At 41.8% G+C, this 19,176-nt stretch overlaps 1 protein-coding gene across 1 annotated transcript in view; it reads right to left on the bottom strand.

The window, feature by feature from the left end:
* Positions 1-601: 601 nt before the first annotated feature.
* LOC120057429 (neural cell adhesion molecule 1-like) overlaps positions 602-19,176 on the bottom strand; it is a 115,680-nt gene continuing 97,105 nt past the window's right edge. The window contains exons 19-22 of the mRNA XM_039006054.1: positions 7,877-8,084; positions 7,564-7,677; positions 6,472-7,017; positions 602-731 (exon numbers count right to left, since the gene is read on the bottom strand). Of these exons, the coding sequence (XP_038861982.1) occupies positions 602-731; positions 6,472-7,017; positions 7,564-7,677; positions 7,877-8,084 (998 nt within the window). The remainder of the gene's footprint in view (positions 732-6,471; positions 7,018-7,563; positions 7,678-7,876; positions 8,085-19,176) is intronic.

The following is a 19,176-nucleotide window of genomic DNA, read 5'->3' as shown; positions in this document are numbered from 1 at the left end:
CTCTCGAAAATTATACATGAAAAATAAAGATACAATAAAAGGCAGTTACTTTTGCACATTATTTAAACATGACAAACATTAAAAACGTACTCATAATCCATTAGCAGTGAAAATATTGATGGCAATACTGCATAACAAAGTGAAAACATAACTGGAAATAGTGTGTGGATAAGGTGTTGGATTTATATGTGTGCACATCGTAAAGGCATGGTTCTGAAATAAAGCTACAATCCCCCATGGTTATCTATGCCAACTGATATTTAGCTTCTGTCCTATTTAAGAGACTGGTACAAGGACAAGGAGAGTGAACTAGAGGAAAGGATTTTCCTTCTTCCCGTGAACAAAGAGAGAAAATTACAAAAGGAATAAGAGATAAAGAAAGAAAGAAACACTAAGGCATGTGCATGAGGTCTTATTCCCAATCTACATGTCTAACAAACTCATATTTTGTTTGGAAAACTAATAGAAGACACTGAAGAAAGAGACCCTTTTTTAAATTTTATTTTTTAGCTTTTTGTCATTTGATGGAGTGGTGTTTGACGTTTTCCTCTGGACTGTCGTGAACCCTCCCCTGATCCCTCCTCCCTTCTTGCGGTCGGGATCATGCTTTGCTCTCGTTGCCGTTTGTCTGAGCAGCTTCATTGGGGACGGTCTTCACCTCGGTCGGGGCTTTCTTCACCTCTGTCTCCATCTCTGGCACTTTACTTTTATCTTCTGTCATGATTTTCCCGCTGGAGAGAACCACACAGAGGAGAGAGAGGGATGAATACACAATCTCTTGTAGCACACAACTGTCTGTTCTAAGCTGCCTTTTGTCTTCAAAAAATAGGTAAAATAATTGCTTGAGGTTTTTCTGGGAATTTGTATCCCCTGGAACCAAACGTGTTTCACACATAACAGGATATGCTCTGCTATCCTATCCTGACATCAAAGACAGCCACACGGATGTCACAGACATTTCATGGGAGAATGCATGGTGATTTGGGAAATGACAGAGCAGAGATACAGTACATGAGGGAATGGCACACAAACAGAATATCAATACAATTGTGAGAGGAGATACAGTTGGTCTGAATTGAAGGAGGAGCAAATGATGAATGAGTAGAACAGAGAATGGAGAGGAATCTTCCCACATTAAGTCACTGACTGTACTACAAAACATCCACTTCAAGACTGCAACAAAATGATGGCACTGATTACTATAGTTCATTCTCTCCAAAAGTGCAGTAAAGTACAATAGCTTTGTGACAGGGTCAGACATTTTTGCCTAGTCATGCAATTTCACAAATGGCTTTAGATCGCACTTTGATAATTCAATGAAATGGAGTCAAACTTGTATCTCATCAGATATGACAGATCAGGGTAGTGCACTTCTCATCAAATTGCTTTCACCCTATGATTAGTCAGGGGTTAGTTTGTATTGATTGACTGTCCAAGGAAAAGACTCTTCCGATCCTGTATCTGTGAGTCCAATCATAACGGCTAATGAATGATCAAAATGGGTCAAGCCGTAGAGCTGAGAATCCTGAAGTGACTTGGAGTGAGTCTTAATTGGTGCGGTGTGCTTCAGTTTACCTATGCTTTTCACAAACCTCTTCCACTGTCTCTTTTATGTTCAACGATATTCTTCAAACACTTCAGGTGACGAATAACGGCTATGGGCTAGATAGTAAGGATGGACTTGTCACCTGGGTCTCTCTCTGGTAGTAACTAAGCCTGAGGACTCCCAGGCTATCTGAGTAGTATGGTACTGATCTTCTGTATGGCAAAGAACCATGTTGGTGAATTTCACCTACCATGGCATTGTATCATACCTGGGAAACCATGTATTCTACAACCAGAGAACCCCCTTAATGAAAAGCCCATGTATATAGGGGCACAGTGACAGAGAAAACAAGGAAGTGGGGTGACTGCTGATAAAGACCCGAGTCTCTCCGGTCTCCTCCGTTAGCGACAGAGAGGCATTGTGGGTCATTGTGGCGGCCTCAAAGCGGAAAAGGTATTTCGCTACTATCTACAATATCTACACAATCCGCCTGGTGGACTGGGCTTTGTTGGAGTCCACTGGGATCTGGCTCCTACTGTCAGCTGGACTCCACAACAGGTATCTGATCCCAGAGATTTGGGTTTGATTACGACAGCATCAGGACTTCCATTACCTTGTCCACAATAACCCTCTCTGGGAGGACTGCTGCTGCTGGGCACAATGGGTGACTGCCCGGCCGGCCATGCAGGGGGTGTATTCAACAACACCACCCAACACCTTGTGGCTCAGCGGGCATCAGTTGCATCCGTGAAAAGGCACTTTCCTCTTTGGCGGTGTCAGGGCCAAAGCACTCTGCCGGCTGCAGTTAAAGAGTGGAAAACCGCAGGCAATCTTCAACCTGACAAGGACAGGACTATTGCGGTGGACATTTTGTGACCTCAGGGGTGGCGTTCTCTGTCAGAGTTCTGGTGCTGTATCGCCCTGCGGTTGAATTTGTCAGAGCAGCGATAAAATTACCAGGTTGGCTGACGGGGGAAAAAGTCACAGGGTCATTTATCTCAGCACTGGCTGACTTTGGCAGTAGATAGTAGAACAGGAATGGTATCAACAGGGACAAAACTAAAGTTGCCGTAGGAAAACAAAATCAGCTCAGCATACCGTCACGACAGGACCACCCAAGCAAATGGTAAGTCGGCCTAATTAACTGCTAGACAATGCAGATAAACTGGGAGCCTAAAAGGCTTTTCTCCATGAATCCTGCTATGGTGGCATACTGTAAATGTAGCTAATTAGGGTAACAGCCTTGGACGGCTATTAAAGTGTGGCGTTGTTATTGCCTGGAGGAAAAACTGACCAGCCTGAGCTTGGCCAGGGCAGGGGAAACTAGGCTAGGCTGGTCTGGACTAGCAGGAGAGTGGGAGGGAAAAATGAGGCACCTTATTCCACATGCAACACCATAAGTCTCACTAATAATGTTGAACCAACTGGCAAGTGTCTTCACTGACATTTTCAACCTCTCCCTGGCCAAGTCTAATACCTACATGTTTCAAGCAGACAAAGCAAAGGTAACCTGCCTAAATGATTACCGCTCCGTAGCACTCACGTCGGTAGCCATGAAGTGCTTTGAAAGGCTGGTCATGGCTCACATCAACACCATCATGCCAGAAACCCTAGACCCCCCCACCAATTTGCACACTGCCCAAACAAACGCAATCTCAATCGCACTCCACACTGCCGTTTCCCACCTGGACAAAAGGAACCCCTATGTGAGAATGCTGTTCATTGACTACAGGTTAGCGTTCAACACCATAGTGTCCACAAAGCTCCTCACTTAGCTAAGGACCCTGGGACTAAACACCTCCCTCTGCAACTGGATCCTGGACTTCCTGAAGATCCGCCCCCAAGTGGTAAGGCTAGGCTACAACACATCTGCCATGCTGATCGTTAACACGGGGGTCCCTCAGGGGTGTGTGCTTAGTCCCCTCCTGTACTCCCTGTTCACCCATGATTGCGTGGCCAAGCACTACTCCAACACCATCATTACGTTTGCTGACAACACAACAGTGGCAGGCCTGATCACCGACAACGATGAGACAGCCTATAGGGAGGAGGTCAGAGACCTGGCAGTGTGGTGCCAGGACAACAATCTCTCTCTCAATGTGAGCAAGACAAAAGAGCTGATTGTGGACTACAGGAAAAGGAGCGCCGACAGGCCCCCATCAACATCGACGGGACTGAAGTGGAGCGGGTCGAGAGTTTCAAGTTCCTTGGTGTCCACATCACCAACAAACTATCATGGTCCAAACACACCAAGACAGTTGTGAAGAGGGCACGACAACACCTTTTCCCCTCAGGAGACTGAAAAGATTTGGCATGGGTCCCCAGATCGTCAAAAAGTTCTACAGCTGCACCATCGAGAGCATCCTGACCGGTTGCATCACCGCCTTGTATGGCAACTGCTCGGCATCTGACCGTAAGGCGCTACAGAGGGTAGTGTATACGGCCCAGTACATCACTGGGGCCAAGCTTTCTGACATCCAGGACCTATATATTAAAAATAATATATAATTGTCAAAGACTCCAGTCACCCTAGACATAGACTGTTCTCTCTGCTACCGCACTGCAAGTTGTATCAGGGCACCAAGTCTAGGACCAAAAGGCTCCTTAGCTTCTACCCCCAAGCCATAAGACTGCTGAACAACTAATCAAATGACCACCCGGAATATTTGCATTGACCCCCCCTTGTTTTTACACTGTTGCTACTCGCTGTTTATTATCTATGCATAGTCACTTTACAAATTACCTCGACTAATCTGTGTTTCCTGGCCCGTCTTTCTTCCATTTAAAGGGGTATCAACCAGGGGTATCAATTCCTTTTCCAATGGCTTCCTGAGGATGTGACCAGGCTTTAGACATAGTTTCAGGCTTTTATTTTGAAAAATAAGCGAGATTTTTCAAAAGTAGTCAGGTGTCCTCGGATTAGTTCCTGCGCGCGAGAGGGTAGCTCTCCATTTTCTTTTTCTCTCTTATTGAATAGGTTACGGTCCGGTTGAAATATTATCGATTATGTTTGTTAAAAACAACCTGAGGATTGATTATAAAAAACATTTGACATGTTTCTACAACCATTACGGATACTTTTTGGAATTTTCGTCGAACGGATCGAGGCTTTGGTGTTCTGAACATAACGCGCAACCCAAATAGCGTTTTTTTGTTATAAAAGTAATATTTATCGAACAAAAAGAACATTTGTTGTGTAACTGGGAGTCTCGTGAGTGCAAATATCTGAAGATTATCAAAGGTAAGCGATTAATTTTATTGCTTTTCTGACTTTCGTGACCAAGCTAACCAAGCTAATATAACTGTTCTAGCATTGATTGATACACTCACAAAAGCTTAGATTGCTTTCGTTGCAAAGCATATTTTCAAAATCTGACACGATAGGTGGATTAACAACAAGCTAAGCTGTGTTATGGTATATTTCACTTGTGATTGCATGATTATAAATATTTTTTGTAATATTTTTGAATCTGATACGTTTGGGAATTTTCTTCTGGCTTTCAGGACCAGAACGAGGCTGTAGTTTTCTGAACATAACGCGCCAACCCAAATGGCGTTTTTTTGTTATAAAAGTAATTTTTATCGAACAAAAAGAACATTTATTGTGTAACTGGGAGTCTCGTGAGTGCAAACATCCGAATATTATCAAAGGTAAGCGATTCATTTTATTGCTTTTCTGACTTTCGTGACCATGCTAATTTTGGGCTAGCTGTTCTAGCATTGATTGATACACTCACGAAAGCTTGGATTTCTTTCTCTGTAAAGCATATTTTCAAAATCTGACAAAATCTGAAATAATTTACCCACAAGAGCCCAATGGGCTTTCACACATTGATGATCCTAGGATCTCAAAGTAAAACCTCTAAGGGGTGGCCTTCAAACCCAGCCGTCAAGGCTTTCTTTCAAACAAGTCTCAGTCAAATCAAAGTACCATCTAACAACTGTCCACGGACACCATGCCAGCCTTGTTAACACTAGTCCTTTGAATGTACAGAGGGATCAGTATAATGAATTGTTTATTTATTTTAATTTTATTTATTGTCACATACAGCGGATAGGTGCAGCACAGCCTTATATAGCACAGCCTGGGGAGACTATTCTACCCCGGGAAGAGGAAGAAGGGGTCCTCAGTGGACAAGTCCAAGAATGTAGTGAGCCTTCAAGATGCCTGACAAGACTGGTTGGTTGTTGTGTGGAAGACAAATCACCATGGAGACGGGGAAGGAGGTGCCTCAGACCCACCAGACTTATGAAGACAAATCTATCCGTTGATGAGTCCTGCTTCATCACGCCGATGCTCCGTTGACGACAGCCTCATTGTAATGAACGTATACATTAAGTCCTGATAATCCATCACTGATGTTTGGTTTTTTTGGGGGGTGTTCTGGGTGAAAAGCGTGGGACAAGAGCAAGCTCCTGGAATATCTCTCCCCAGAGTTCGCCTCATCATCCTAAGGGTTTGTCTGAGATAAGACTGAAACGTACAACAAAGCCCTTTCATGCCCATGATCATAATGGCTTTTTATTGTTGTTACGAAGAAGGATTGTTTTCAGGAGATAACAACCGCAGAAGATGATTGTGGCAGTAACATTCAGGCCATAATTCTGTCGTATCTATCAGATTTGGTAAAACTTCTGATATGGCATTTATCATGATATGATATGTAAAATAAAAAAACAAAAGATACAAAACAACACAGAAAAAAATGTATTTTGTTTATATTTAAAGCTTTAGGTGTCATCCGTGGCCATGTAGCTCATTGAATGGCTGCCGTAGTAGTATAGTGATTGAGAGAAAGAGTGTAACAGAAAGGGAGGTGGCCCAAAACCATGAGAACAGACAGAGGATACAGTAGGTGGTGGTGGTGGGTCAGCGAAAACATACACACAGTTAAACAGACTCTGAGGAAGGGAGGAGGTCATACTCGTCCTTGGCCGGTGCGGGAGCAGCAGTGGAGTCTGCTGGGGCCTCTGAGCTTTTGCCCAGTGTATCAAACACATCCTTGGCCAGGCAGTCTATCTGTAAGTCCTTATTCTGACTGTCGCTGGCAGGGGTGCTTTGGACGGGTTCGGGCTGGCTCTGTGAAGCTGCATCGGCTTTGGCAGAGGGGAGGTTAGAGGTGGCCTTGGCTGGCTCTAAGGAAGAGGTTGCGGGGGTGGCGGGCTTGGGGTCGGACAAGGGCGTGGCTTTTGGAGCCTCGCTTAGGTCGACGAGGGGAGCCACGTCAGATTGTGTGGCAGGCAGAGCGGCGGGAGCGCTAGCTTTGGGCGTGCTGGACTGGATGATGGGGGCAGGGGTGCTATTAGGGGCAGTTTTGGCCTCGGTCGGGGCAGCTGTGCTGGAAGTGAGGGTGGTAGTCTCGCTAGCTGGGCTGTTCTGGGCTGTGCTAAAGCTCTCAGTGACGGGGTCAGAGTTAGTGGCGATAGAGGGAAGCAAGTCCACCACGGTGGCAGTAGTGTCAGCAGTGGGCCTGTGAGTAGAGGAGGAGAGCAGGAAAGAGACGAGCCATCGAGCAGCAAGAGGGTGAGAGAGGAGAGAGAGAGCAGGGACGGGTAGGGAGGGGAGACCAAGGCACAAATACACATCCAAAGTGAGTGCTACATGCAGTGATAAAGCAAAGAATTAGAGATTCAAAACGTTAAAGTGCAGTGAGGGATAGACACAAACACTATCTTAAGCAAACTAAAGCAAATTAAACCAAAATCAGTTTAGGGTCTAGGTTATTAAGTGTTTAAGGCTGGTACACACAACAACTAGCTATGTTTGTTACCATTAACGTAAACAACAAACATCAGAGCACATCTTCAGTATTTGGTGTTGATATTCCATTCTCACATTCTTTTATCAATTAGTTTAGCCAATATGTCAGCTAACACATGATCAAAATGCTCAACTGCTGTCATGGAATAAGAAGTATATCTTATACATAGACATATCACACGATTAGTATGGGTCTTCCAGTGTAAGGCAACCCTCGTGCAGGGGGTCTACCTACAGCCAGTGCTGGAGTACTCACTCGGGCTCGGTAAGAGGGGTGGTCTCATTGGGCTCTGTGGGTCCCCCCCCTTCATGGTTAGGGGTGCGGTCCTCTGTCCTCACCTCCACGATGGGCTCCTTTGACTCGTCCTTCCTGTAAGGGGAAAAATAGTTTTGAATAAATGCTGGTGAAGTACAAGTATACTGTAGTGAGTCGTTTTGGCTAAAAACACTGCAATTCTGCACTGCCAAACTGTGGTCTAGTGTCTGGGAGTAGCTACTGCTCAAAGTGCATACAGCATTTCAGAGAGAAAAGCAAGGGAGCCAGGGAGCAGAGAAGAAGAGAGACTCACATGAATGCCGCTTTGCCCTCCTCGATGTCCTTGTTCTTTGCTCCAGGTCCAGACTTGCCGCAAAAATTAACAGCAATGCACATGAGGAAGCCACACTTGTTGAGGAAGTAGCAGGTCACGTCAACACCCACCAGCAGCAGCACAAAGACCACGATGAGGATCCCCACGATGGCCCCCGTGCCCAGGCCTGAGCCGCTAGTCATGGTGTCTGGAACGAAGGAAAGAGAAGGAAGAGAGAGAAGAGAGAGAATAAGGAAGACAGAGAGAGTGGAGAGAAAGTTAGAGGGAGGGAGAAAAAACGGGAAGAGAGGGAGTTAAAGAGAAAGTTACAGAGAGCGAGGAAAAGATGGAGACAGAAATGCGGAGTCAGCCTTTATCTCCAACCTTTCATCCATAACTTCAGAATGTCAGACTGCTTCCCTCCAGGCCTCAAGTGTGTTGTTGTTCTTTTAGTAGGCTCTGGGCCAAATCATTACATATTCTACTCCAAATACATCAGAGTAACACAACTCATTTCGGCACTTGATTTAATCTGTTATAATTAAAAATAGGTTGATGATCTGATTATCAAACACCACAATCTTGGGCCTAGGGAAATCACACAGCATTTCATTAGTTGCATTCAACCAATTAACAACTGTCAGTTACTATCTAAATTAATATGTTAGACACACCATTGCATGTATCAGCCATGTACGATACTATATTAGAGGTGAGCTAATACATATATTACCCATATTAAGACAACACACCAGACATGCCAATCACGACATGCTATACTAATCTAATCATTAGAATATGAAGCAATCTAATGGTGCGTCAATCAAAAATCATAAAGTTGAGTTCATAAACAGGTCAACCATTGGAAAACCTGGTTCATGTTACCAACCTTTCCCCAAAATAAGATACGGCAACGTTAAATAAATATGCTTGTTTTCATATCATCACTGCCTGTAAGGGTCTATATGCCTATATGAACCCATATGTGTATTTTTCTTACCCACTCTCACTATTGTTGACAGCAAAAAGCAGTGGAAAGACAGTCAAATCAAACATTGTGCAAATACCTTTCAATCTCTTTTACATAGATGAATACTGCACACAAACAAATGCACACAGAAACAAACAATGCGGAAATAAAGCCAATCATTAGAGCAATGCGTTGCGTTTTCATAAAGTAATCATACACGAGCTACAGTACTTACCAGAAAATGAACAGGGTTATATTCAGGACTATGTAAAATACTACAATGTTAATATGAATAAGAATCTATAATATGCATTGCTCCACTACAATGGATGAGCATGCATCCACACTGTTTATACTCTGCCTTCCACACACATCGTTCTACATTAACACACACACACCATACATCATCATGAACATGAGTTAATGCGAGCTAGTAACCCAACCACAAAACTGTTAAACAGATTAATGTTTCACACAAAATGTATTACTATGCTTTGTGTCAAATCAATCTCACACAATCAAATTTTGAAATCATTTGCACCTAATTTGCATTCAGTAAACCGACACACAAAGAGATCAGAGATTTGCTCTGACAGAATAATCTAAAACTCCTGTTAGTTCAATACAAACAAGAGCATTTGGAGTATGGTTGATTTGACACATAATGCTCTACATATGACAAACAGGTTTGCTAGAATTATGATGACGGATCAAAGTTCAATTCCAATCTTTGTTAGCTTTGTTAGGGGTCAAATATGAGACAATTTGTATTCTGAATTAAAGCAAAACACAGGCAATCCTCGATTTGGACTTACTCTTTGCTCTTGTCATACTGAGAATGTCAGGTTGTCCAAATGTCAGACTAATACACCACACAGTATTCACAGTAGAATCAATGCAATAAAATGAACCGGTACTTGAATAATTATCATCATCGAAACAGGGAAGGCTCCAGGGTAGGCATTTTTTCCCCCAATTTGTAATATTCTTTTTTATTTTTTAAACTTTTATTTCTACAGGTTTTTCTCATTGAGATAACATCTCTTTTCCAAGAGAGACCTGGTCCAATATAGTTGGGTCATATGAACCTATCATGCAATTTAATTGACATTGTTCCCTTTCTGAGTTCAATGAAATGCACGGGAAGAGACTTTAAGGCTGCAATGTGTTACTTTTTGGGTGACCCGACCAAATTCACATAGAAATGTGAGTTATAGATATATCATTCTCATTGAAAGCAAGACTAAGAAGCTGTAGATGTGTTCTATGTGGGCTATTTCTATGCTTCCCCTTCTTAAGTTTGGTTTTCGCTTCTTTTACTTTTGGCGTTGTACACCAGCTTAAAACACCTGAAAATGCTAAATTGTTGGTTATTAAAAAGATATGTCACAGCGATTTAGATGGGACACTATAGATTGCTTACTTTGACAGATAAACAAAAATTAGGCAAACTATTCGAACTTTAGCAACCAGGAAATCACAGAGCGATTTCTTCATATTGCACCCTTTATTAAAAAAATTCAAGCAAAGTGCTCATTCCCATTGAAATGTATTGAGAGCATTCCCTCCAAATTACCAGGATGCCTGGGTCTTATCTTACTGTAATACACAAAGTGATTTTGGCAAATAGTAGGCAATGTTTGTGCTCCAGGATCAATAAAATATGTTTAAGGAGACTGATTGAGACTTGGCTGCATAGAAAGGACCGCAAGGCGCTACAGAGGGTAGTGCGTACATCACTGGGGCAAGCTTCCTCTATACCAGGTGGTGTCAGAGGAAGGCCCTAAAAATTGTCAAAGACTCCAGCCATCCTAGTCATAGACTGTTCTCTCTGCTACTGCACGGCAAGTGGTCCTGGGGCGTCTAGGTCCAAAAAGCTCGTTAATAGGTTCTACCCCCAAGCCATAAGACTGCTGGACAGTTAATCAGATAGCTACCCGGACGATTTGCATTGAACCCCCCTTTTTTTATTAGAATTTATTTTTACGCTGCTATTACTCGCTCTTTATTATCTATGCAGTCACTTCACCCCTACCCACATGTACATATTACCTCAATTACCTCGACTAACCTGTACCCCCGCACATTTACTCGGTACCCGTACCCCATGTATATAGCCTCGTTATTGTGCTACTTTTTAAAATTGATTTAGTCAGTATTTTCTTAACTCTTATTTTTCTTAAAAATACATTGTTGGTTAAGGGCTTGTAAGTAAGCATTTAACAGTACTTGTATTCGGCGCATGTGACAAATAACATTTGATGATTTGATTTGTGTACATTTATGCAAATCCACTCGACACTGGTACCTTGAAAGAGAGGATACTTTGTGTGGCAGAAACACAAATTCAGACACACACTTGATTTATGTATTTGTAGACTTGTAGCGTCTTGTCAGACCAGAGTTTACTGTATCTGTCACTGTCACTGATTGCTCTTCTTTGAAATCATGTTTTTGACTGCATACTGTAATTCCACCAGTCTACATTACGCATAAAGAGCGATGATATGACAGTAGTAAAAAAAGAAATACTGGCAATAGTTGACAAAGATTTAGCACCATGCAGTGCAGTACTGTATTGTATATTCCAATACCTTGCAAATGGTATGTTCAAATAATATAAAAATCTCATCAGGGAAATCATCGGAAATGGTCGTAAATGTCATTACCTGAGTGAGTCACCAGATTTGAGTCAAAATGGATACCCATGGCATACATTTCTATAAGTCTAGCACAGAGTATACTGCAACTGAGAGTTGAGATGTGTGCTTTCTGCCTCTGCTGGAATGGCTTTAATGATGGCGTTGTTGATATAAACCTCAATATACCCCTCATATGGCTACAGCTAATGCATTGGAGGGCAGCTCATTTATTAATACCATGCACCAGGGAGCTGATAGGAACATACTTTTCAGTGACTGCTGCAGTGCTGGGGAACAACTCAAAGAAAGTCCTGGCAAATTGCTTTACCGGGTTTTAGCCTAGTATAAACAGCACCATCAGGTAGTTACCATGACAATCATTCAATCAGTATTTATATTCACAGTATATAATATCCTCCCAGCCAAGTAAAATGCTTTGAGAAATGAAAGCCCAGTGGCCTCACATAGTGTATACCAGGGATCATTAACTAGATTCAGCCACGGGGGGCGGAACATACTCTACCATTCAACAGTTTGGGGTCACTTAGAAAAGTCCTTGTTTCTGAAAGAAAAGCACATTTTTTTGTATTTTTTGTCCATTAAAATAACATCAAATTGATCAGAAATACAGTGTAGACATTGTTAATGTTGTAAATGACTATTGTAGCTGGAAACAGCGGATTTGTAATGGAATATCTACATAGACGTACAGAGGCCCATTATCAGCAACCATCACTCTTGTGTTCCAATTGCACATTGTGTTAGCTAATCAAAGTTTATCATTTTAAAAGGCTAATTGATCATTAGAAAACCCTTTTGCAATTATGTTAGTACAGCTGAAAACTGTTGTGCTGATTAAAGAAGCAATGAAACTGGCCTTCTTTAGACTAATAAAGGCTATTTCATGCGAGAAATTGCCAAGAAATTGAAGATCTCGTACAATGCTGTGTACTACTCCCTTCACAGAACAGCGCAAACTGTCTCTAACCAGGATAGAAAGAGGAGTGGGAGGCCCCGGTGCACAACTGAGCAAGATGACAAGTACATTAGAGTGTCTAGTTTGAGAAACAGATGCTTCGCAAGTCCTCAATTGGCAGCTTCATTAAATAGTACCCGCAAAACACCAGTCTCAACATCAACAGTGAAGAGGCGACTCCGGGATGCTGGCCTTCTAGAGGAATAAGAGGCATAAGACCTCTGAAGAGAGGTAGAGGCGCTGAGTACAGCTGAGCGGCCAATTGTCATTTTCTCTCACACTAATTGGCCATATTCTCCGAAAGTCTATAAAGTTGAGTCACCCTCTGTGGCGGCAGTATTTCCGACAGGCAACTCTTTATTTACTGCCATTTCTAAGAGCAGGAGAGAGCGTAAGCATTCACCTGCAGGGCAGAGCTATGATGCTTGTTTCCCGCCGTTCCGTCTGCATCTTAAGAAGTGCGATAATTCACATCACACATTTTAACACAGAGGGGGTCGGCTCACAAAGCTTTCTTGGAAACTGAGAAACACAGAGACATGCAATGTCAGCACGGAGCATCAAATATTTGTAACAGACTTTCAGGTGTTTGCCGCACATTTCTCAGATCATCCTGCTGATACCAAACAGAATACAGGAAGTAGGAGAGAAACACAGTCAATAACACCATTTGAAAAAGTCTCCAAGGTAAGAGATTAGTCATTACCCTATGAAGCATTAGTGTCCTAACCAGCGGGCAACATTTGGCATGGGATGTCATAATGTTGTTGTTCTCTGGTTGTAAACTGGTTATCTGGTCAAATAGAACCAGGTTTTGCTGTCTTTTTCATGGCATCAATATGCCTGGGAAATACATAATACTTTGTTATCTGGTCAGATAACTAGATTACAACCAGGTTAAGATGTTATTTGTTCTGGTCATTTGTCATTTTACAATCATTATGCAACCTGACTATGTAGGGCACTAAAGACGTCGGCCTGACATCATTGCAACCTGTTTTGCCCTCTGGGTATGACTTTGAAGGTAGGAAGCATAGTAGTACAGTACGGTTAAGGTACTGCATGGCTTCAAAAAGTGAACATATGGGTACCCACAGAGGTTCAAAACGATCCACATAGTGTGCTTCTTATCTCTAGACAGATTACTCTCCCTACTTGATATCATAAAAGCGACAGGTTTCAACTCAACCTGCTGTCGCCTATGAAAACTTGGCGGACGTCTTTAAGGAGTAGCACTTGCTTGTATGAAAGAAGAACCAAACAATGGGATTGGCACATGCGAACCCAGGAGCCAAACTCCAGGCGCATCACTTTATTACCTTCAGAGTCAATAAAAAAATGCAGGGAGGGGGTAGGGGGGGGTGTAAAACTGCGAGAAGACTCATCACAAAATGCTCATCTGAGTTTTGAACAAAGGACATTGATCTCTCTTTCCCATGGCAGGGTGTTTTCAGTGCAGTCAGGCTTTAGGGACAGTCCTAACCTTGGTTTACAACCCCATGATATATGACACTTTGTTCAAGTATCAGACGAGCACAAGATATGGGCTAAAACAAACTTAGCATTTCTGAGGATGAACAGTCAACAGAAGTCAGCACTGTGTCACACGCTTGCATTTCAGTATGCAAGTCTCGAGCTCTAGCTGTTATTTTTTCAAAAAAGTCATAACACACTATTTTATAATTTCTTCTTAAAACCTACAATGATTACAGCATGGAAACACACTACAAAAATGTGTCATAGAATATAATAATTTCACATTTTTGAAAATGACTGACAGATTTTAGTTGTAAACAGCTGTAGCATTAATTTTGAGCATTTTCTGTTTTCAGGTAAAAAGAGAACAAAAGAAACAACAAAAATAACAGCCTATATTTTGTTTTGAATATCCTTTGAAAATATTATGTACACTTTGTCACAAAACATCATTTGAATGACCTTCAAACGGACAAGGCAGTAGCTTGTTCTTCATACAATCATCCCGTTCAAAACAAGCCTTGACTATGAAAAGAAATCAGAAGACGTAAGAAACTTGAGATGTCATGAAATCTTCATGACTTATCTTAACCAATGCAAAAATCTTCTGAAAAATGTGCCTTCCCTGTTATGTAAAGTGGGAACAATGACAATTGAAGCTTTTATCCAAATACACAAGGTAAGCACTGTTTTTTTTCTACAATGTCCCAATATGACTCAAGTCCATTGTGTGGTATAACAACACTTTTTCAATGCTGCCTTATTCAAATCCATAATTTTTTACTTTATGTAAAATAAAAATGTATGACAAAAAAAATCTAAAACATTCCGAATGATATAAGTACCAAGCACCCCATTTTAACTCTTTAACATAAAACTGATATCTTGATTCTTCGTCTTTTGTGTGTGTGTGTGTGTGTGTGTGTGTGTGTATGTCTGCACAAGGGTCAAAAGGCATAGAAAACAAAGGGGTCTGGCCGAGATTTGAAGGCCAAGCTATCTTCTCTCCTTAAGCGAAACCCAATTTATGAGAGCAAGAACACAGTCAGCATGGAGAGGATGAGAGATGCCAGAGTGTATTTCACACACAAGCAACCAAGGGTAGCTGAGACCACAAAAACACGGACAAAACCACACAAAACACAAAGATTGTTCACAGATATTCACAGTAAAAAAGTGGAAAATAAAAGTTTACCCCCAAAAAATACAATTTAGTGTATGACAAATGTAAAGGTCCAGAGGTGCCCAAGATCACACATGAATACAGGACAAGGAGAGAAGGGGAGGTGGGAGAGAAATAGGAAAAGGGAGAGAGAAAAAAGAGAGATAGAAAATAGGTCAGAAATACAGAAACGCAAGTTCGAAAGGTTCATTGAGACTAAACAAGGGAATAAAAAAGGAAATCCAAGCAAGTTAGAGGATCAAAGTAATAAAAAAAAATCAATAGCATGTTAGTAGCACAACAAATGACGTGTATCACAGCAAGCAAAGGTGAAAGGTCAGAGAATAGTTAAAGGTGCTGCGTGATGGGAAATATCGACAGAGACATATATTTCAGCAATATGGCCCGAGGAGGTCGGGTATATGGGCAATATACCACGGCAAAGTGCTGTTCTGAAGCACGACGCAACGCGGATTGCCTGGATACAGCACTTAGCTGTGGTATAATATTGGCCATATACCCGACCCCCTTCTGGCCTTATTGCTTATACTACACACTCCCAAAGTGCCTTATTGCTATTATAAACTGGTTACCAAGATAATTAGAACAGTAAACAATTAATTTTGTGTCATACCCGTGATAGATTGTCAGATATACCACAGCTTTCAGACAATCAGCATCCAGGACCCAAACTACCCAGTTTATAATAACACATATAGGACATTCTCCCTGGTTAATTAACAGCAGGTGTGTTCTCACAACAATTACAGTACAGATCATACTGTTTGTATAATTTAAATAATGGGCAATCCCCTGGATATGAGAGCACATCAAGGAGAGAGTAATTACATCGAATTCTCCATGCGGAAGAGTTGCCCAAGCAAAACACACATTCAAAAATAAAAACTGGTTACAATGTCAAGGCGATATCAAATGGCAGGTGAAATGGATTAATGGGTGATCTCATGTTACTAAAACTGCAAAAGTGAATTGCTTTTTAATAGCTTTACTCCATGTCAACCTTAGCCAGGGAGATTTGGATTGGTCAATTTAGGACTCCAGTGACCCTTGCACACTCAGTATTGAGCACGCTCAAAATATCAATCCCTCCAGGAGACGTGAAATCAAGTGGGTCAGTATTTTCTTTATAAAACCTTACCTTGTTTTTAACTTGACCTGCACTGAGGAACATCGATTTAAGTTTACTTTTTAGGAATAAATATATATACAGACAGTACCAGTCAAAAGTTTGGATACACCTACTCATTCAAGGGTTTTTCTTTATTTTTACTATTTTCTAGAGAGTGTGCAAAGCTGTCATCACGGCAAAGCGTGACTACTTTGAAAAATCTCAAATACCAAATATATTCTGATTTGCTGAAAATGTTTTGGGTTACTACATGATTCCATTTGTGTTATTTCATAGTTTTGATGTCTTCACTATTATTCTACAATGTAGAAAAGACAAAAAATAAAGAAAAATCCTTGAATGAGTAGGTGTGTTCAAACTTTTGACTGGAACTGTATGAAGAGAATAAAGTAAACAATTTTTTTAAAGTAAACTTCATATCATATGCACTCACTTATATTTATTTAGCTAATAAGTTGCATAGCCAATATATAACACAGAGCGAGTTTGGATTTATGACACAGCAGCTGTTTTCGGCCACATTTACCAAGAACAGCTGTGGACCTTACGGCAATGCAGATGTTTAGCTTAAAAATATACCCCTTATTTTTTCCTCAAACACCCACACGCTTCGCATAAAAACAACTGGCACTGGCATTAGCACTGCAACACATGTAGTGGCAAAATAACTCAAATGAAAAAATGTAATAAATAAGTATATAAAAAGGGAACTTGGACGGTGTCCGTGAACCTGCTCTGGCGGAATAATGAGTGATCCAAACCTCCCACTGCTACAGTATATGGATGGTTCCCCCAAAGTGTGTGAAAAAGCCGGTCCCTATGCCATGCACTGGCAGATGCCTGTTAGGTCTCAAGTAAAGCATTAACACATTAATCCTATTGAAGCGTCACCATGCAAGACTGGAGGCTGCATCCCCACGGAGGCTGCATCCCCACTGAGCCAAGGCACATATTCAGGTCAGTAAATACAGCAGTGAGCCTGAACTGAGACCCATTAAACCTGGCTATGAAATAGAAAGATAGACAGAAAGAGGGGAGAAAAAGAGAGAGATAGATGAGAGCAAGATGGAGAGACACTGACTTTTGATCCTCTTTCATTGAAACATCAAAAAAGCCAGAGAGAGAGAATGTGCATGAGATAAATTGAAGAGAGAGGATGCATGGAAGATGGGGAAAAAGAGAGCTCAAAAGAGATAGAGGGGGCTACCAATAGAGGCATAAGAAAGAGAAAAAGACAGAAGGGAGGGTGGAAAAGAAAGAGAGACAAAAACATATAGATGAAGAGAAAGAGATAAATAGAAAGAGACAGGTTCCAAGCTCAGGTTTGGTCAGTGGGGAGGCAGCCCAAGTTAAAATGCAAACCTCTCAGACCACAACACTGTCAACAGAGCATCAGCTGACCGTGACCACCGAGGCAGGGGCATCGCTATGGACTTGAAGAGAATGTTCTAGGCCTGACAGATACAATTTGTCCTGACATTATTGCTCACTGAACCTGTGCAGCAGTGTCAGCCAAGACGTTATAGGCCGCAGAGACCAAAGGACTAATCTCACTCTACAGCAGGGCTGTTCAATTTCCGGTCCTGGAGGCCGAAACACCATTTTTTGTTTCTACTTGGTACTTAATTCCACTCTGGTGCTCCTAGGTCTAAAACAGTCCCTTATTAGATGGAGAGGATGAAAACCAGAAGTGTTTTGGCCTTCCAGGACCCACATTGAACAGCCCTGCCCTATGGCAACAAAGACTCACAGTGGGCAAAAATATTCTGCCTAAAACAGTGGGAATAAAATGCTGACCACACCGGTTGTGTTGCGCGCGCAAGAGTTGCAAAAATAATGTTACACATACATGTTATTAAACCATTTCATCCAAACTGCTTGCGTGCGTCAACGAGCATCTGCGTAGCCAGGTGCTAAAATATATCTTGGTTCTATTCTTGACGCGCTGCAAGTCCCGCCTCTCCCATCTCCTCATTGGTTTTTAGGAGCATATACCCAGGTGGGTGATTGAAAGCTAAGCTGAGGTCCACACTCCAGTCCAGTTGGTGGTGGTAATGCACCTTAAAGTTGTTTGCCAACCGGCATATAAAGTCCACAGAAGAAGAAGAAGAAGAAGACAGACTGAAGGAGGAGAGATTACTAGAAACTAACTAGGTTTCCCCTTTTATCTGTGGATTAATTGTCAGAGTAGAGAACACATGATTTTGTGTGACTCAAAATTGAGATCCAGAAAAAAAAGGACCTTGTGCATTTCAGGTAAAATAACAACCCAATGTTTAATTATATCCCAGGAAAAATTAGCTAGCAATACCAAGCTAGCTAGCTAGCTAAATGTCCATGAATGTGTTTCGACCTGTCCCTAAATTAATATAGTTGGTTCAGAATTTGTTTTGATATATCAACCTGATCGCATTTGGTGTGGATGGACAAAATCAACATGCGTACAGACGCACTTGCGTGCCCGGTGTAGTCAGCATGTAACTGCCACAGTCTTTGTTCAATTCTGTCTATCTTATCACCGCAAAGCTTTGTGCAATGGTGGGAAAAGTGTTTCCAGATTAATAAATATGATCCCTGAGGTAGCCCTGACAGAAGTCAGAAGTGGACTTTGCTACTCAGTTCTTTATCTGTCTAACTTTTGTCTTTTTCCCGCCTTCTTTTGAGATGAACAACTTGATGAGGGTGTGCCGATTACAACTCCACCTTCAAATCAAAAAGGAATGAAAATATCATCCAGCAGAAAGGTTCAAACCAATCAATTACCCCAACAGGTTAACCCAACATATCAGGACAGAGGAATGACGTCTACATCTGTGTCAGCACTACGGTTGTCTCAAGACCTGACTAGAAGTCCATTTGGGTGAAGGACTGGAGGAATAAACATAGATACATCTGGTCACGGTGGCAGTGTTTCTGTTGGCAGT

The sequence above is a fragment of the Salvelinus namaycush genome, chromosome 12, assembly GCF_016432855.1.
Source record: "Salvelinus namaycush isolate Seneca chromosome 12, SaNama_1.0, whole genome shotgun sequence".
Taxonomy (NCBI): Eukaryota; Metazoa; Chordata; class Actinopteri; order Salmoniformes; family Salmonidae; genus Salvelinus; species Salvelinus namaycush.
This window is presented reverse-complemented; position numbering and strand designations above follow the sequence as displayed.